At 56.4% G+C, this 18,029-nt stretch overlaps 1 protein-coding gene across 5 annotated transcripts in view; it reads right to left on the bottom strand.

Annotated features, from left to right (window-relative positions):
* The window catches only part of DENND1A (DENN domain containing 1A), a 445,274-nt gene that overhangs the window by 11,216 nt on the left and 416,029 nt on the right, over nucleotides 1–18,029 (bottom strand). For 4 of the 5 annotated variants that reach the window (XM_054689763.1, XM_054689766.1, XM_054689762.1 and 1 more), the window contains exon 20: nucleotides 5,899–5,987. In XM_054689763.1, the coding sequence (XP_054545738.1) occupies nucleotides 5,899–5,987 (89 nt within the window). Of the gene's footprint in view, nucleotides 1–5,898; nucleotides 5,988–9,985; nucleotides 10,043–18,029 lie in introns of all 5 variants that reach the window. The other variant, XM_054689761.1, reaches the window with a different exon arrangement.

The following is an 18,029-nucleotide window of genomic DNA, read 5'->3' as shown; positions in this document are numbered from 1 at the left end:
GTTTGGGCCCAGGCCCTGCATCTGGCCTGGCTTTGTCTCCTGGGCCCCGACCCCCTGTTGGCGAGGGGAGGGCGGCGTGAGCTGGGTCAAAAGCCTCTCATCTTGCTAATCGGGTCTGCAACCTGCTGGACTCCCAGCGCTGAGTCCTGGCAGCCTGCCAGGGGTGGTGCCCCGACAGTTGTCCTGCCCTCCAGGCCCAGCTGGCAGCTTGTGTGGTCAACCCCAGATCTGGCTCAGAGGGTGAGGGCCGGGAGGTGCAGGAGCTTCCAGCCTGTCCTAATCACACCTGCCACCTAGTGGATGCTCTTTATGCATCTGTGCTTGTTAAGTGACACCCCTCCCTGGCCCCGAGGTGCTGGGCTGTAAGCTCCACTTGCCTTCAGTGATTCCTTTGTTCATTCACTCAGCAAACATCCCTGAGCAGAGGTCTGGGCCGGGTAGGCTCAGTCTGGAGCTGCAGAGTCAAAGCTGAGACACAGCTCTGCCCTGGGGAGCCCACAGACCACCTGCGTGTGTGCGTGGGTGCATGTAAGCTCATGGGTGTGGCCTGCAGCATGGCGGGTCAGTGGATTGTGGGTGGAGGGGGGTATGCACAGTTCTTGGGGGCTGCCGGGGGCAGAGCCTTGAGGCTGCAGCAGAGCTGCGTGAGACAGTAGGAGGGGTGATGGGCACATAAGGCTAATTTAGGAAACTAGCGTGGCTAGTTCCCCAAACCGTGTTATTTGGGGTGTTAATAGGCATCGTGTCTTAAAAAAGAGGGCAGAGGGACTTGCCCAGGGCCTGGGGCTGGCCATAGGCAGGCCAGGATGCTGCCCCAGGACTCAGATGCCAAAGTCCTGCCCATCACCAAGGGGTTTGCTGACCACACCCCCTGGGCAGCTCGGGGTTTGCAGAGGAGGGAGGGGGGTTCCACCCAGGTGGGATCCACAGCCAGGAGCCTCTGACTCGCTGAGCCAGGTCCACAGGGGCCCAGGGCGGGCTGGGGTGGGGGGAGAAGCCTGTCATTGTTTGCTGGAGGGTGTGTGCAGCTGTGGAGAGATACAACTGCAGAAGGTTCTGAGATCTGGTCTTGGGCAGAGCTCACTAAATGCTTCTGGCAGCTTCTTCTGATCTGATTTTAGTCTTGTGGGGCTTTGGGTGCTGGGGTCATGCGGTATAATTCAGATGATCAGACTCTCTGATTCCCAGGCAGACTGAGGTGGCTGCTGGGTGGAGACTGCCAGCCCAGACCCTCTCCTGGGCCAGAAGCACTTCAGACACCAGCCGCACACTCCTTGGGGCCTCCAGACCTAGATCCCCGGACTCCAGGGCTCTGGTGGGCATGTAGAAAGTTACTCTGAATACGGAGCCTTAACTGGCGCTGAGTCCTGGCAGTTAAGGCTCAGCTCTGCCCAGGGCTGTGTAACCCAGAGGTGTGACCACCGCTCAGAGTCCTGGCTGATGACACCAACCCCCTAGCCCTCTCATGAGGAGGCAACGACTTGGCAATTAAAGTGCTGAGCTTGCTGTTCTCCATGATGGCACTTGTTAATCATTCAGTTGCCCGAAATCATCTCAGATGAGAAAAGACTTAAATGAGGACAAGGACACTTACTCTGGGTGTGGCCGGTGCCCCCCACATGGATTCTCCCCTAGTCACGAGCAAGGATGGGGGCCAGTCTGCTGGTGGGATGCTGCCAGCTGCGGTGCTGCAAAGTACCTCTAGGAAAAAGGCTGGACCAGAATCTAGCAAATTGGCGGCTAATAAGTAGTTGAAGAAGCGGGATTCTTTCCCAAGCAAACAAAATTACTTGAAAAGAGCCTATTTTGCGTGGATTTAGCCAGAGAGGTGAACAGGGCAGTGTCCCAGGGTCCGTGGTGGAAGGATCTGGATCGTTTATATTTAGTACCATGAAAGGTCCTCAGGTTTGGGGACTGCCCCCTGGAGGTGAGACAAAGGGGTGCAGTCAGAAGAGCTTGGCTCTGCAGCAGGTCAGGACGGGGGTGGGGGGCCTGTCAGATCCATGGCAACTGCCAGCCCCGTGACCACGAAGAGTCAGAAGACAGTTGACCTGGGTTGCTGTGAGGATTAAATAAGGTGGAGACGGCAAGTAACTACCTCCTTCTGCGCTGTCAGCAGCTTTGTGGGAGCAGTGGCCCTGGACCCCTGGCCGCTTCCGAGCAGGGATCGGATGGCGGGCAGCCTGGCAGAGGCGCCTGCAGACCAGCCGGCCACTGCTCACCTTCGGCCTGTCTGTGTGCTGCGTGTGGTCTTGAGGGGCAGACAGTGAGCACAGGACTGAGCACAGGGCTGCCTTTCAGAGCTCGCAGTCGCTGTCCGTGCACATAGAGCTCTCTGGGAAATTCCCCTGGATCCGGCAAGTCAGGAGGCCTGGCAGCCAGGCATGTCGGGGCCAAAACAATCAAAACACACCTTTATCAGGGGAGGGGCTATGAGCCTCACCTCACGCTCATCCTCATCACTCAGAAGGGTTCCAAGTCGTTACCAGGTATTAAGCAAAAGGCCCGGACGGTGTAGAAGAAAGGTCACCAGACAGTCGGTCCCACCATATTCAAGCTCTGACATCCCTGGCAAGTTGCTGAGGCCTCTCTTGGAGCCTCAGTTTCCCCATGTTAAATGAGAAAGCCACCAGCTACCCTTCCCAGTCCAGGGGTGGCGGGTAAGTGCTGCTTCCCTCCCTACCCCAGCCGAGAAACACTCGGCACCAGCAGACACTGCTTCTTTGGCAGGAAGAGGCCTGCACAGCTCTGTCCAGGGGATGACACCGAGTTCCCATTCTGTGGAAGGGGAATGAATGAGGGCCAGGACACAAGGGGTACTCAGCTTTCCCTGCTGCTGACTGGCCTCTGACCCCCAGACATGCGGTCTGATCCCTCCTAACCCTAACTCTTACCCTAGGGGACCCCCAGGGCATCCCATCAGCCCTGCTCTGAATAATAATGGAAGGAGCTGCTACTTCTGGAGGAGAAATGTCACTGAATATTAATTAGCTAATGTGAACTAAAAAGCAGAGGACCATCTTCCCAGAAACCTTCCTGAAATGTTCTTCCGATCACCGTCCTATGGCTCCAAAGCAGCAGGATGCCTCTACCTTTGAATCTGGAAGAAAATTTGGTACAGGATGCATTTCATTGTGGGAAGAGGCAAGTCTACAGGAGTCGGCGCGAGATTCCCATTAAAGAGCTTCTTCTCACAACCCTGCAAGGCTTGCGCCAACTGGGCCGTCTCAGTTACTGCTGAACGACGGACGTGTGGACAGACCGACGGACATCAGCTGGGAGGAAGAACTGCTCTCCGCAGGAGGACTGGCCAGCGAGCTGACGTCCGATGCTACTGGGCCTTAATGAATTCCAGACGCTGAGCTGCTGCCGGAGGCCCTGGAGACCGTCTTATTCTTAATCAGCTCCATCTTCCTGTCCACACAGTTAATTATTTCATGTGCTGTTTGGAAGTGAGAGTTGGGGCAAGAGTCAGGAGGACTGAGTCCTTCCCTCAACTTCAAAGATCCTGTGTGCCCTTTTGCGTTCACATCCTCCAAGTTTCCGATGCACTTGGGTATTCCCGGTGGAGACAGAGGTCCGGGATTCAAGGAGATGGAGGCCAGATGAAAGGGCCGCCCCGAGCAGAGTGCCGGTCACAGGCCCCACCCCAGGGCCCACGGGCTCCCGCCTGCTGGCTTCTTGCTGTGTCTCCCAGCACAATGCTGACAGATTGGAGGCGCTGGTGTCTTTCTCCCCCCAGAACAATATTTTATGAGGAGTTTGTTTTATTAAAATATTTTCCGCTGGATGCTTCCTGTGTTTCGAGAAGTGGGTCTTGCCAGCTGGAGCTTATGACAGTTGAGAAAACACCTCGCAGCGCTGTTGGGACATGGCTTTTGGGGGTGGAGGCGCACGGGGGATGGGGCAGCAGTGGCGTGCAGAGACGCAGGGCAGCACCAGGGTGCCAGGATGTCACCGGCGTTGGGGGAGAAGGAATACCCCCACCCAGGGACAAATTAGGGAAAAAAAAAGGTGACCAGAAACTCTAGAAATAATGTCCGACAGCATCCCTCCACCGCTGGCGGGCCGCCGAACCCCACGGAAGTCTGGTCACAGACAGCTTGCATTAGCTTTCTGTGCCTGCCAGTTTGCCAAGCCACCCATTTAGCCCTGAGGCTCCCACTGGGTCATTTAAACCCAAACAGAAATCTAAAACAAGGCACATCGCAAAAAGAAACTAAAAGTATTATCAACTGAGTTCTGATAATAACGAGACGCTGGCCCTTTGGCATCACTCAAGAGGCACCCCATGACACTGTGGGGGGGGTGGGGACACACACAATGGCACCAATGCAGGTGATTAGGATGTCCTATCTCATATAGGGCACCTGGCCACAAAATGGGAGATGCTTTTCTGTAAAATGTGCAGAGTCACTGGGCTGGGGTGCTTTTGTGCAAAGCAAACATATTCTGAGCTTGCATTTTAACACCAATGGGCCCTTGAACCTGCATCCTGGTACGGGGTCTACAGGATTTTAGCCCAGTTTGAAAAGGTGTTTTTAAAGAAAAAGATGCATTTTATTCCCCCCTAAAGAGAAATCTTTAGGGTTTGAGGCACGCTGAAGCCGTGCAGCAGCTTCTCCACAAGGGGGCAGTCATTATCCATGCAGCTCCCAGCCGGGGACCTATTCTATCCACGTTAGCATGCCCACAGTCCAACCTTGCAGAGCAAAAGTTAAACCTACACCCAACTTCATGAGTCCGCTTCTGAATTTCACATGACCAGCCATCTCCCAGTGCGCACGCGCGCGCGCGCGCGCGCGCGCGCACACACACACACACACACACACACACACACGCAGCCTAGGCAGGCTGCTCCAGAACAACATGCATTCTCAAGCAACACTGCTGTAAACCACAAACTCCCAGAGGCGCAGAAGGGCCTCACCCTGAGCCCAGTCTGGTCACAGCTTGATATCTCGGGGATGTTTCTTCCTTTAGCCCTTTTCTGGCTAGGACCTAGGATCTCTCATAACTTCTCTCCCTGAGAGCTTGCTCGAAACAGGGCAGGCACCAGGAGCATTCCCGGGGGGCATCTCAGGGTCCCTGGAGCAATATTTTTGCTTTCCCCCAACAGCCCATGACCAAGAGGATCTCATGCGCTTTTGCACAGGAAGTCCGTGTGCAGCTGCCGAGTAGTCTGGGCTGAGATCCCCAACCTTGGGGATAAAGGAAGTCCTGCACCCGCCCTGGTGACAGCAGTACCTTCTTCCCTAGGCAGACCCCCTTTCAGGCAGCTCAACCATTAAGCCCCACATGTATGCCCACCCCCGTCTTCCACCCCAGCTCTCCAACAGCCTGGCAGGTGACTCTCACTGGGTCCTACGCCATGAACTGGGCATAAAACCCAGCCCTGGGTCCAAGGTCTGAAAGAAAAGGCCATAATAGATCAAAAGCTATGGCCCAGGTGAGCGGAGGTACTGGTGTGTGGAGCAGGGAGAGAAGAAAGCCGGTCTCATGCATAAACCCCAGCTCTAGAGGCCCCGAACACACCATTGCATGGCCCTTGTAAAACAGGTTGCCTCCTGGGCCAAGTTCCCAACTCTCCTGCTGGCCTTACATGTTGTCAGCATAAGAAAAGAATTAGAACCTTCTCTGAGTTCCCTTTGGGCATCACTACTCAAAACCCAGCCCAGATGGCGGCCTCTGGGGCATCCCGCTGGGGTGACAACCACTTGGGGCTTGTGGAAGCGGACACCGCAGCTCCAGGACTTCCCTGCCCTCTGTGAGAGGACTGTGCAAGCAGGGGGTTCCAGGGAAAGCCTCTTGAGGGCCCGGTGGTGGCGGCAGCAAGGGATCGCAAGGCACTGGACCCCTGGGGTCTTGAGGCCAGAGGGGGAGCAACAGGGGACTCACTGTTCGGGGCTGGAGACCGACGTCCTCCGACCTTCCACAGCGATGTTGCTCTTGGGTCTCTTAACGACATGCGGGCGAGGCGGGCGCACCTACAGTGGGGACAGGGGAAGAGCCCCAGAAAGGGTGGGTTAGAAGGGCCACACAGGGCTGTTCTGAAGCTTCGGCTTGGCGGCCCCCAAAGACAGGCCGTGGGGCTCTCACAGCACAGGCTCACAGTCCTGCTGGCTGTGGCGATGCCGCTCTTGGCCTGGCGGCAGCACATAGCCCAAGCTCCACAGGCCGCTCCAAGGGCAGGGCCTCCTCCCTGGCAAGGAGGGGACCCTTCCACCTGCCCCCTCGCAGGGCAGCCAGAGCTTCAGTGCAACCCAAGCCCAGAGGCCCTCTGGAATGCTAAGTCTCCTCTGGCCTGCTTCTGGAACCCAGAAACCAGTTGGTAGAACAAAAACGCTTCACTCAGATTGTTTTTATGGGTAAACGTGCCATTTTGCTTTTTATAACAGGATGCTAATTTTGCTCTCTAAATGGAGAGAAGGGGAGCCAACGATAGATTACTATCGAAATAAAAATCATCTTCCTGCTTCCTAGGGCACCCCTGGGTGCCCCTGGAGCTGGGAGGTGGGCGCCCCTGGAGCTGGGAGCTGCACACCCCGCAGGGCTGCCACCCTCAGCTCGGGGACCTGCTCTCGGGTCGCCGGCGGGCGACTGTGCTTGACACTGAGACTACGGCTTCCTAATCCAGCTGTAGCAACGACGTTTTTCTTCCTGACCTGCCGCCTCTGAGAGCCAGGCCAAAGGCCCATGAAAAGAGCCTCCCACCCCCAGCGCGGGGACTGGTGGGCTAAGAATCTCCAGGTGTTCTGGAAGGATACTCATTTCGCCTAATCAACATGACACCGTTTTAAATTTGAACATGTCCAATGCTGGAGAGTAGGGGGGGAGCTCAGCTAAGAGTCTATCGTGGATTTCAGTGCCAATAAAAATGATGGCGCCTCCCAGCACACGGGGGCTTGGCCCTCTCGCTGCAGACGAGGGGCCGAGGGAGGAAATGCCACAATCGCTGAGGTTCCTGGACTAGCCAGGGCCGGGGAGCGCGCATGCTCCCGTTCCTGCCTGCCCTCTCCCTGAGCACATTCCGCACCCCCACCTCCAGCGATCTGTGGGCGATGCGGCACAATGGCCGAGGAACACATGAAAGGCAAGTCTTTATAGAGTCTCGTCAAGCCCTCAGGTCTCCGCACGTCTGATCTCACCCCGGTTTTTCCTGTGGCGTGGCCAGTGTGAGCTCAGCCTTGTCTGGCAAGTCAGAGATGAGCTGGCAGCCAAGTGCATTCCACCAAACCTGCTGCCTCCTGGGGTGCGTGGGGAGGCCCGAAGGGCTGAAGGAGCGCTCACCTTGCTTCTCTGTGACTGGGGGACAGGGCGGGGGTCTCGGGATTAGAAGGCGCCATTCAGGATGAGCTTACCCTTGCCTGGCATCTTGCAGGGTGCCTGGTACGTAGTGGCCGCTCAGCAAGATTTTTAGAAATAAAGGAACGACGATGCTTGGCATCTCACCAGTCACGAGAACATTGCTATTGTTATTGCTGTGATGAGGGCAGCGCCAAGCAGACGCCCGCAAACATGCAGCCACCGTTTGCTGAATGACTGACAAATGGACACCCCCCCACCCATTCTAACTCTGGACCGTCTTGGGCCGGAGCCGACCGACCGACCTTTGGCTGGTGAACAGGACCCCCTGGCTGGAAGGCTCCCCCAGACTTTTCACAAGAGGCGTGTGCACAGCTGGTGATGGTCCTGCCACGGGGGCCCCGGTGGGGGGGCTCTAGGAAGGGTCATGCATGAAGGCCGGTCAGCCTGTCCTCGCACCGGGTCGCTCCTTGTTACAATAAAGGCGGGTTAAGAATGTGAACTTGGGGCTGAAATGGGGGGATTAAGTTTGTGGCAACTTCAACTGAACTTGCAACGTGGTGAAACATGGGGAAAAAGAACAACAGAGCTAATTAGACGAGCTGAGCTGTCAGAGCGCGGCTCAATGGCTCAGCGCCAACAAACAAAAGGAATGGCTTGGCAATCAGCAGGATCGATGGAGGAGACTGCTTCATTAGGGATGATAAAACAGACAGAGCAGGGGGGTGGGGAGGGGGCCGAGGCGGGCGGCGGGGGAGGGAGAGGAGCGCCTCGGACGGGGACAGTCACCAGCCGGGCAGCTACCAACACACCCGGAGCTGCACACACCTGATTGGTGTGGACAAAGCAGACACAAAATCACACTCACAACTAACCACCCAGAGACACGCACCGCACCGAGGCCTGGAGACACCAGCACAGTCTCGCAAACACCCTCACAGAGGCAACGCAGCCACACACACACTCACACAGAGTCATACGGCTCGAGCTGCAGCCAGGCACAGACACAAACAGACAAAATGGTTTAATTAAGCCCAAATCACAAGCCGATGCAGACAACTGGGCCGTCATATTCCAGCGATCACATCCGTCTTTCTTGGGGTGCTTAGGAAGGTGGGGGTGGAATGAGGAAAGAGACCATGCACACACACCACAGTGCCCCCCCCCCACCCCCCCAGTGCTGGATCCCGGCAGTGCCAGGGGAGAAAATGCTAAACAGGGATTTTGAGCTCTGTTCAAGGGGGACTTGAGGGGAAAGTTGGGAAACCAGCCAATTCCCCACTGGATTTAAAACCTGAGAAATCTAAGTCGGCAGGGTTAAATGTGTATTGAATACAAAAGCACCGAGTACATTTGATTTTAATGGTGAGCAAGAAATAATAAATACAGAGCTTATAAAGCACTTCGCATGCGGCCGACCACAGCCTGCCGGCCCCCTGCACGTCCCAACCCACTCCCCTTAGTCCACCAGACACTGGCCAGGCTTTCTTCTGCTCTTTCTTTTTTTTCTTTTTAAAAAGAAAATCCAAATCCTCTGGTAACATCTGAACTGCAGCCACAGGTGCCAGGCTACAAAGCTCCTTCCAGAAAGGCTGAGTGGCCAGCCCCCACGTTCCTGACATCCCAGGTCAAAGCCACACTCTGTCCAGAACCTTGGCAGTGGAGTGGCCCAGCAGAGCCTGGCTGGGGTCCAGCGGTACTGGACAAGGCCAACTGGCCAACCTCTTGCAGCCCTGAGGGGTTCCATCGCCCTCTGTCTCCCAGGCTCACCCTGAGTATGCAGTGGTACCCACTCATAAGCCCACTGGGTGACCAGAGTGGACAGACTCTGGGGTGCTGGGGACAGCTTCCAGCACAAACCGTCCAGGGCCCCTGCATCCATAATGACCCTGCTGGCAGGGGGTACACGTGTGCCCTTCATGCCAGGAACTGCACTGGGCATGGCACATATAGGGCCTCATTATCTTCCCCGGGTGGGTGCTACTCAACCAGCTTTACAGAGGATGAACGTAAGGCTGGGAGAGGGTAAGAGTCTTGCGAGGGTCACGCAGCCTGGAGGTGGCCAAGCCGTGAGACTCAACTGGGGCATGATTTCCAAGGCCAAGGGAGGCGGCCCGACTAGGCACTCTGCTGTCCCGCCCCCTGACTGGGGTGTTGGTGGGTTTATGGCATCTTGTCCTACTTTTCCATCCTTACTGTGTACGTCACATGGGAATGTGGAGGGAAGGTGGAGGCCCAGAGGAGAAAGCAGGGGGCGGTGGGGGGAGTTGCTGGCTGATACTCTTAAGAGATAGCAAATGCATTTCCAAGCCAAGATCTGGGGGCACAAGACCCCAGTTGACAGCATTCTGCTCCCTTTAGAGCAAAGGGCCACTGGAGAAAGGCTTTAAAGCTCACTGGCTAGACATCCGGCTCCCCCTGAGATTTGCTCCCGTGCTGCCCACACGGCGCACACCACACAGCAGGCCCCGGCTACCTGCAGGCCACCGAACTGATTCAGAGAACAGGAGAGGAGCCCAGAAAATGCAAGTTCAAGTGCATGCCACGCAGAGAGGAAAGCTGAGAAACCCAATTCCCAGTTTTCTTTTGCCAGGCAGCTGAGTTCAGACTCCCTAGATTTAGTCAGGCGGGGGCAGAGCTCAGGCAGTGTTAGGGGGAGGGTGGGACACCGGCTACTCACGGGCCTCGAGCGCTGCATCTTGGGAGGCGGCGGGCGTGTGGGTCGGAGTCTTTGTGGCTGCATCAAAGTGGAAACTTAAATCATCAGTACACCGAGAAGGTTCCATGCCTCTCCACACACGGCGTGAGGGCAGGCACCCACGACCCAGCCCCAGCCCCAGGGCCGTCCTGGACGCCTCCCACTCCTGCACCCCGGCCCACATCAGCAGGTCTTGGGTCACACGTGTCCACTCGGAGGCCTTCTCTCTGCTTGTTTCCCAGTTCTAGTTCCACCTTAGCCCTGGAACCCTCCATCTCCCTGTCCCGATCGCCTCCAGCCATTCTCCACACAGGCAGAGGGGGATCTTCTAGAATGCAATGTGACCGAGCTGCGTCCTGGCTTCAAACACCTGCTGCCTCCTCCTCCTTGGGTGGCGGTTTCCAAGGAGCACGGCTGACACCCCAAACTCCAAGACCCGGGTTCTGCTGTGCCTAACCCCCGGAACGTTCAACCTTCACTCAGCTCACGGGAGGCAGAGCCTCCAATAGGTGCTCCCACTGGGTTTGCCGCCTGCCCCATGGGAGGAAAGACACAGCCCCCCAGCTCTGCTGGCAAGCGCTGCTGGTCCCGCAAGAGTCTGCTCAGGCGAGACGCCCCTGCCTCCTGGACTTGCCCGCAGTGCCTGTCCTCTCACCCAGAACTGGCTTTTAAATGTTCTTTCCTTGAGGGCTTTGTCCCTGTGCCTTGGGGGAAAACATCTGCTCAATAAATGTCCAAGGAACAAATAAATTTTGTGCACAATGCTTGACTTTTGAAATCAGGATCTGTATAAAAATCCACAGAGCACTGAGTTCTTAAACTCTACCCTCAAATGCTTTACCTTGAAAGTCACGCTCTGTCCTTTCAGAGGTGGGCTGGTCTAGATGCCCTGAACAGGTGTGGGGAACAGGTAAGTGTGGAGAGCAAAGCCCCCCTCGCTCAGTGCAGACCCCAGCAATCCCCGGACCCCAGCAATCCCGGTGGCTTCCTCCCCCTCGGCCCCTTGGTTCAAGGAGGTGCCCATTAAGCTCACAAAGTCCAGACTGTGAGCCCCTAGAGTGGCCACGTGGGGTCGGTGTGAACTGAGGCCGTGGGTGTTGAGATGCACACCGGGGCCCAGACTTGGCTTGACAAGGGAATGCAAGAGAGCGCAGTGTCGATGACACGTGGAAATGAAGGTATTTTGGGCGTTTGGGTTGAATTGACTGTTAGATTTAATTTACCTGATTAACTTCCTTAATACAATTACGACAGCATTTGGACTCCCCCAGCGGACTCCCAGGTGTGGATCCCGCCCTCTTGCTCTAAAAAGCGTCGGTGCTTTAGGGCTGTCCTGGGTTGGACGGAGCCTTCAGACACTAACCTTCGAGAACCGATTCCCTGAGCCTGACCACTGGAGGGGAGGGGCCAGGTCTCCCTGGGCCCAGGGCCCCTGGTGTTCAGTCCAGGGCTTGTCAGAGCCACCTGAGGGGAAAGTTGACCTGGGAATTCGGTAGAGAATTGGGGTCCCTCAAGGCACACTAAGGATACCTCTGGATGGAAAACACAGCCGCTTCCCAGATCCTGTGCCACTAGCTGGTGGTGTAGACCGGCCTTCAGTTGTGGGTAGGGGAGCCCCGTCCAGCACAGGCCACTGCTCTTGGGGGGTTGCCACACCCCCGCGCCCCCTCACCCATTCCTCCTCCATCACCCTGCGCTCTCTTCACGCTGCGCCACTCAACTCCCACGCGACCGCCTTCCAGCCCTGATCGCACGGCTCAGACCTGGGCCCTTTCCACCCCTGCATTTTTGTGCTTCTATGCTGGTCCCTTTCCCTGAAACACTCTCCCATGTCTTTTTTTAAAATTTACTCATACATACAAGAGCTGGGGTGCAGGCCGGAGATCGGGTGGGTGAGAGGACTCACCAGAGACAGAGTGGGGAGAACAGGTAGATCTACTGAAATACACGGCTGAGGGGAGCAGCGGGAGAGACAGGAGAGGTCTGCTGCGCCATGTGGGTAGCTCCCTGGCCAGGGATTGAACTCAGGCCGCAGTGGCTGGCGATAGCTTGATAGCGTTGAGACCTAACCCCTGCGCCACGAGGGAGGCCCCCATGTCCTTTTTTTCTGTTTTGGGCCTCTTATTTATGGCTGTCTGACTCAAGCACCACCTCCCTTGGGAGCTGCCCCCCATATCATCAGCTCACAGTCTTGTCCTATTTACAGTACTGCATACACAATAGGACTTCAGTAAATGATTTTGGGCTTAAACTCCCTGGCATCTGTAGAAAAGTCAGCAAAAGTTGTTTTCCAGCATCTGTGATTAACTAAGGACCTTTGGTTGTGATCAGGAAGTGCTGGTTCTTTTGCAATTGAATTTATAGGAAAGAAAGCAGCTTCTTGACCATACCCGAGTTGGAAACTAGCAGAGTCAACCAAGAGGATTTCCAGTCGGCGAGCAAGGGAAACGTGGTCCAATGTCCAGTGTGGGTGGTGCAGGCATTGCAGCACCCCCCACACCCCTGCCAATGGAGGATGCAGTTCCCCAAATATGCTGGGTGGGAGGTTGACAGTTGGGGACACAGGTTGGGAAGAGCTGAGTACTCTGGGGACAATTAGAACAGGCCACGGGAGTGAGTGGGGGTGGCTTAGGGGCAGGGGCTGAAGAGAGCAGCCAGGCAAGGATCAACTCAACACACCATGCTCAGAACGTGACCCCAACACTCAGAAGCCAGCTCACTGGGGAGAGCGGAGGGAGAGGGAAGGCTGGCAGGGCTGGCTGGGCCACGGCTATGAGTTTGTTGGGCCAGGAGGTGCTGCTCCCCACACTGTACTGCCTAAGGGTGCAGCCCTGGAGAACTCTGCATCCCCAGCCCCCACGGGCTTAGCCTTCTCATCCCTCGTGGCAGGGAGCATACCCTTCCATGGCCAAGGCCACAGACCAGAGGGAGGAACGTGACCTGCTCAGGGCTGCGGCCCGTACCAGGGAGCCCTGGAAACAGGCCTCTTCACTTCCAATCCAGGCTCTTTTCCCCACTGGAGGAGGCCGGAACCAGAGAGCCTCAGAGCAGAAATCACAGAGAAGTAAGCGGTCTGGGCACCTTGGCCTACAAACACTTCCAATGTGATCCTTCTGGATGGGAACTTGGCTACACTCACTGCTGTTATCTTAAGTGAGTTCAAAAAGGCGGGCAAAAGACTGGCAATCTATGCTTGTGTTCTGGTGCTGGCAGCTCTCTGCCCACCTCTGTCTACGCAGGTGCCTTCCCCCCCCCTTTTTTCTAATAAGCCCTTTCTTTTAAAATGCAAAAAAAAAAAAAAAAAAAAAGTTCTAGTGCTTTGGGAGGTGGTTCCCACGGAGGGCACCCTCCTGCCCGAGGCCCATCTAGCGCAGGAGGCAGACTCACGTCGCGGAGGAGAACTCCTCCTCATGTTTATGGAGCAACTACTTGGCTCAGGAAAGTAAGACACAGTCCTCCTCCTGAAGGAAAGTGTGGACTGGGGGACTGTAGCCACCAGAAGCCAAGGAAAATATCTTAGAAAGTAAGGACATCACGGAAAGTGTCTTTGAGAGCAAGTGTGTCTGGGGTCTGCCCCCTTTGGGTCAGAGAGACATGGGGTCCCCTCTTGGCTCTGAATTATCTAGTTGGCTCAATACTGGCTCTGTCATTTGAGCCAGTGATTTAACCAAACTCTCTGTTAGTTCTTCTGTAAAATGGAAATCACTCGGAGGCACAGGGCATGAAGATGCCGTGTAAGGCTCTGGCCTAGCATCCGATGGTGCCATGGGGGCAACTCAATCCTCTGTCCCTGCCCCGCTGGACCCACACATGTTCTCAGAAAAAGCCTGGGGACTTGAGGACCTCGGCTTCCCAAGGGAGTGAGCTGTCAGCAAGGCACTGGTGAAGGAGACTGCATTTCAGTAATGATCTCTGCTATTTATACGCTACATTTTCCTTTCAAAGCATTTCTACTCTTTTCTTTCCTTTGAGCCTTTCATCCCCTGGTGAGGCAAGTTGGAGAAGGATTGTTTCCAGGCTATAGAGACAGGAACCAGGAGGCTCAGAGAGGTTAAGGGACTAGTATGAGGTCACACAGCAAGTAGCAGGAACTAAAACAAGCAGGTATTCTTAGTCTATCGTGCTGTCTTCATCAACCCAAATTTCCAAAGTCATCTGGAATCCTTTCTGACACGGTTTTTCTAATTCTTGTCCCTTCTGAAGTCAGAGCTTGTTGTTAGAGATGTATGCCTTAGAGAAAAGGCTGGCAGGAGAATGGCTAACATCTTCCCCTTCCTTTCTTATTTGAGCATCTCCTTCTGGTACTTTCCAAAGGAGGCAGGTGATTCATTTGTTCATTCATTCAACAAATAGCACACCACAGTCTGTACAGGCATGGGGCTCATTAGGGAACAAGACAGGGCCCGGCCCACCAAGGGCTCCTACTCTGATGCAGGTGGGACTGAAGGAGGTCGGAGGAGGGGCTCTTCCACCCAACGGGGCGGGAATTCAGACACATGGTAAGGAGAATCCCAGTGGTCCCACAAGACCAAGAGGGAGAGTGACTATGGGGACAGGGAAGGTCAGATCTCAGAGGGGCTGGCAGGGTCACATAATATAGGGCCTTGGGTACCACGCTAAGTGTGGATTATCTCTAGAGTACATTGGGAGGGAAATAGTGGAGGGAGGAAGAATCAGAGGCCTTGTTGTCCTTGGTAGAAGAATTCAGAATGGAAGAGAAGAGTCTAGGTGGCCTTCTCCTACCCAGATTCCTCAGAAGCAGGACAGGCTCCAGGGGGCCTGCCCAGGCCTCCCTGCTGTCAACGTGCCTCCCTGATCACAGGACTGCTGGGAGAGGTAAGCACAGGTGGGCTAGCCAGAAAGCATGCTGACGTAAGACCCTGGGAGAAGAGAGGGACTCTCTGGCCTTCACCGGCCTCTGCCCGGCCCTTGCGCTTCTGTCTGTCAGCTGCGCGGGCAGGTAAGCATGCTCACTGGATAGGAGACCCGCATTTACGAGGACGGCATCTGATTTGCAGTTAATTTGTTGATGCAGCAAAACACATCGTTTTCAAAAGGTCAGGAGGGGAAGCGCTGCTGGAGTCTCCACTTAATTACCTGGGTGCCATGGACGATGGCACCTGGTATGGGGCCGTGGTGGGAAGTGCCCCACAGCCGGGCGCCAAGCTGGGGCAGAGGGTGCTGTGTGGGGCTGGGGCCGGAGTTGGAGGGCAGGGTGGGGATGGCCGCCAGGCCCCTGCGTCCCATGTTCCCACCTGTGGCTCCCTGGCGAGTGGGGAATCCACATGCTGGGAATGAGGGTTGTTAACCGTCTTCACAGACGCGGGAGGCAGAGTCCTGCTCAGGGCCACGCGGGCAGGAGAAGACAGGTCTCGAGAGGAAGGTCCAGGAGCTCATCTTGAGTTAAGTGTGGCCAGGGCAGGGCCTTGTCATGTACGTGGGAGGTGGCCGACTGTTTGGGAAGCAACTCGAGGCTCTGCTCGGTCCCCACAGAGGCACACCTTGGAGCTGACCAGCCCTGTGAGGTAGGAGTCAGCATCCCCATTGCACTGCCGGGAACGCAGGCTGGGGGCGAGGTGGGAGGCGGGAAGGGCTAGGTACTACCTAAGGCCACAAGAGAGACAAAGTGATCAAGCTAGTGGGGAGACGGGCCAGACTCCAACTAGGGCCCGGAGGTGGGGAAGGAGTAAGAAGAGCACAGGTGGCTGAGGCCACAGGGCTACAGCCTTGATGAAGGCCAAGGGCTATGTGTGCCAAGCTTGGGGTGGGGAGGTGTCCTGCTTAGAGCGACAGCAAGAGCCCCCAAAGCTGTCCTTCCTGATGAGCAGAGAAGGTGGGACGGCGGCAGGCACCCTTTGTGTCTGAGGTCTGCAGGGGGGAGACTGGAGATAGATGCTGGGGATTTCTCTGTCCCAGGGACATGCCTCAGCCAGACTGGCTGCCAGGAAAGGAGAGGGTAAAAGGGAAAATTCACAATTAAACTCTGTCATTGTTTAACGAGGCAAGAGTTCACCTGGTTAATTTTCCTGGCTAGTAGCCACATCAATGCTCTGACCTGTGCATGAAATGGCCCCGGCTGGGAGAGGGAGACAAAGCTTTCTGCAGCTTCACAAAGAGCCTCTGGGCTGAGAGCAAGGCTCCTCTACTCCTCCGGACTCGAAAGCCGCTATTATGCAAGGTATGGAAATAAAAGAGAGCTGCTTTTGATATGCCTCCCAAAAGGAGTGTATTGAAGCTATATCTGTGTGGAGTGTCTCCTTTGAAATGCCCCACCAGCTCTCTCGGGCTCAGCTCTCGCCTGTCCCTCAACTCCCGTCATTATCGCCAATCCTCTTCGTCCACCTCGGGGGAGCTGATCCTGCTGGCTGGGGAGGATCAAATGCTGGCTTGCGCTTCAGAGTTCCGGCAAGGACGGCTGGAGAACACCGGCCCTGGGGTCCTGCAGCCCTCACTCTGGGCCAACAGCACTGGGCTGGGCCCCGCCCGGAGGGGAGCTGCGGCCCCCAGGGCAGCAGCAGAGGTTGCTAGAAGCTCCGGGCCATCATTTTAGAAGGATGCGACTTGCAAGATGCTGCTCGGTGGCCTGCTGCATGGTGGCTGAAGTGCTTCCATCCTGCCCTTAAGGAGGTGCTTCTTCAAGGGCAAGGGAGCTGGAGGGGCCTGCTCTTGGGGCGCCCTCCGTGGGCTGGGTGCTAGTCCTCATAACTCCAGACAGAGGTTCTAGCATGATCCCTGTTCTGCAGACAGGACAGACATCTTTTGCCCAAATTCGCAAGACCCAGGTCTGGTTGCTGGATGCCAGAGTGAGGTCCCCCGGTGCCCACAGCTTGCCGTCCGAGGTGCCCTCAGTGAGCGGGTGTTCAGTACGGAAGTGGCCCTCAGAAAAGCCGCTGTCTCTGGAGAGAGCGTGCTTAGGACTCAGTCCCCTCAACAAGTCACCTTGCCAGCGAGTCTTGGGGCGGGAGGGCCAGGCGCTTCCTGGCAGCGAGTGAGTGTGAGCCGCCGTCAGCCAGGCCTGAAGAGCGGCGCATCCCCATGTTGACAGGAGTAGTGTTTTGTAGTGGTGCTGGTTAATTTGTCGTGGCATTTGTGGTTTGAAGCCTTGTCAAGATCCCTGATTACTTCCCGTGCAAGGAGCTCGGCTGCTGGGAAGTTCACATGCTCAACAAAAGCAGTGAGGCAGCTGTGAGGGAAGGCTTCGAGGGGGCCCGGTGACCCCGTGCTGGGGAACGGGCGGGGAGGGAGGAGGGCCTGCCGTTGGCGGGGAGGGCAGCCTTTTGTTTTTCATCGGGTGCAGCTGCTCCCTCTGAATAGGTGGCATCCCAATGGCGGCCAGAGGTCGGGCACCAGATGCGACCGGTGGCTGGGCAGGGGCAGAGAGCTCTGCTGACACGTGCCATTCTCTGCCCAGACCGGAGCAGGAGGCAGGCGCTCCGCTGCTCCCTCCACCAGGGTAGCCATCTGGGATGCCAGCAAGGGGCGTGGGTGACATTCCTGGGAGACACAGGGTGAAGTTACAGGAGGGCCTTCCAGATGCTGGAGATCCTCCCTTCTCTGGTAACAGCAGGGGCTGCTGGTTCGGGGCACTTGCTGTGTCCCAGGCCCTGTGCTAGGCTCTGCATATGAGGTCCCTGGTGATCTTCAGGCCCCGCAGAGAAGGCGAACCCCCCACTGAGGCAGTAGGGCTCAGAGCTTGCCCAGGCCAGGCTTCACAGCTAATAGGAGGCAAAGCCAGGATCCAAGCCAGGTGTGTCCGAGTCTGAAGAGGCCCTCATCCTTTCCTGAGACCCGATGATCAAAGCACAGAAGGAAGAGGCTGAAACATACACCCTCTTGAGACAGGGATGCCCCCTGCTTCCTGGGGAGTACCCCTTTGACCCTCTCTGAGCTTCGGTGCTGCTTGGTCTGTTTTGGCCACCTGCATTTCACCAGGCCTGTGCCCCGACTCAGGGAAGGTTCGCTTGGTGCATGTAAGGGCCAGGGCCAGCTCAGCAAAACCGAGGCTAATTTATCATCTCTGGAATGA

This window comes from Talpa occidentalis, unplaced genomic scaffold, assembly GCF_014898055.3.
Source record: "Talpa occidentalis isolate TD23 unplaced genomic scaffold, MPIMG_talOcc4v2.1 talOcc4.7, whole genome shotgun sequence".
Classification (NCBI taxonomy): Eukaryota; Metazoa; Chordata; class Mammalia; order Eulipotyphla; family Talpidae; genus Talpa; species Talpa occidentalis.
This window is presented reverse-complemented; position numbering and strand designations above follow the sequence as displayed.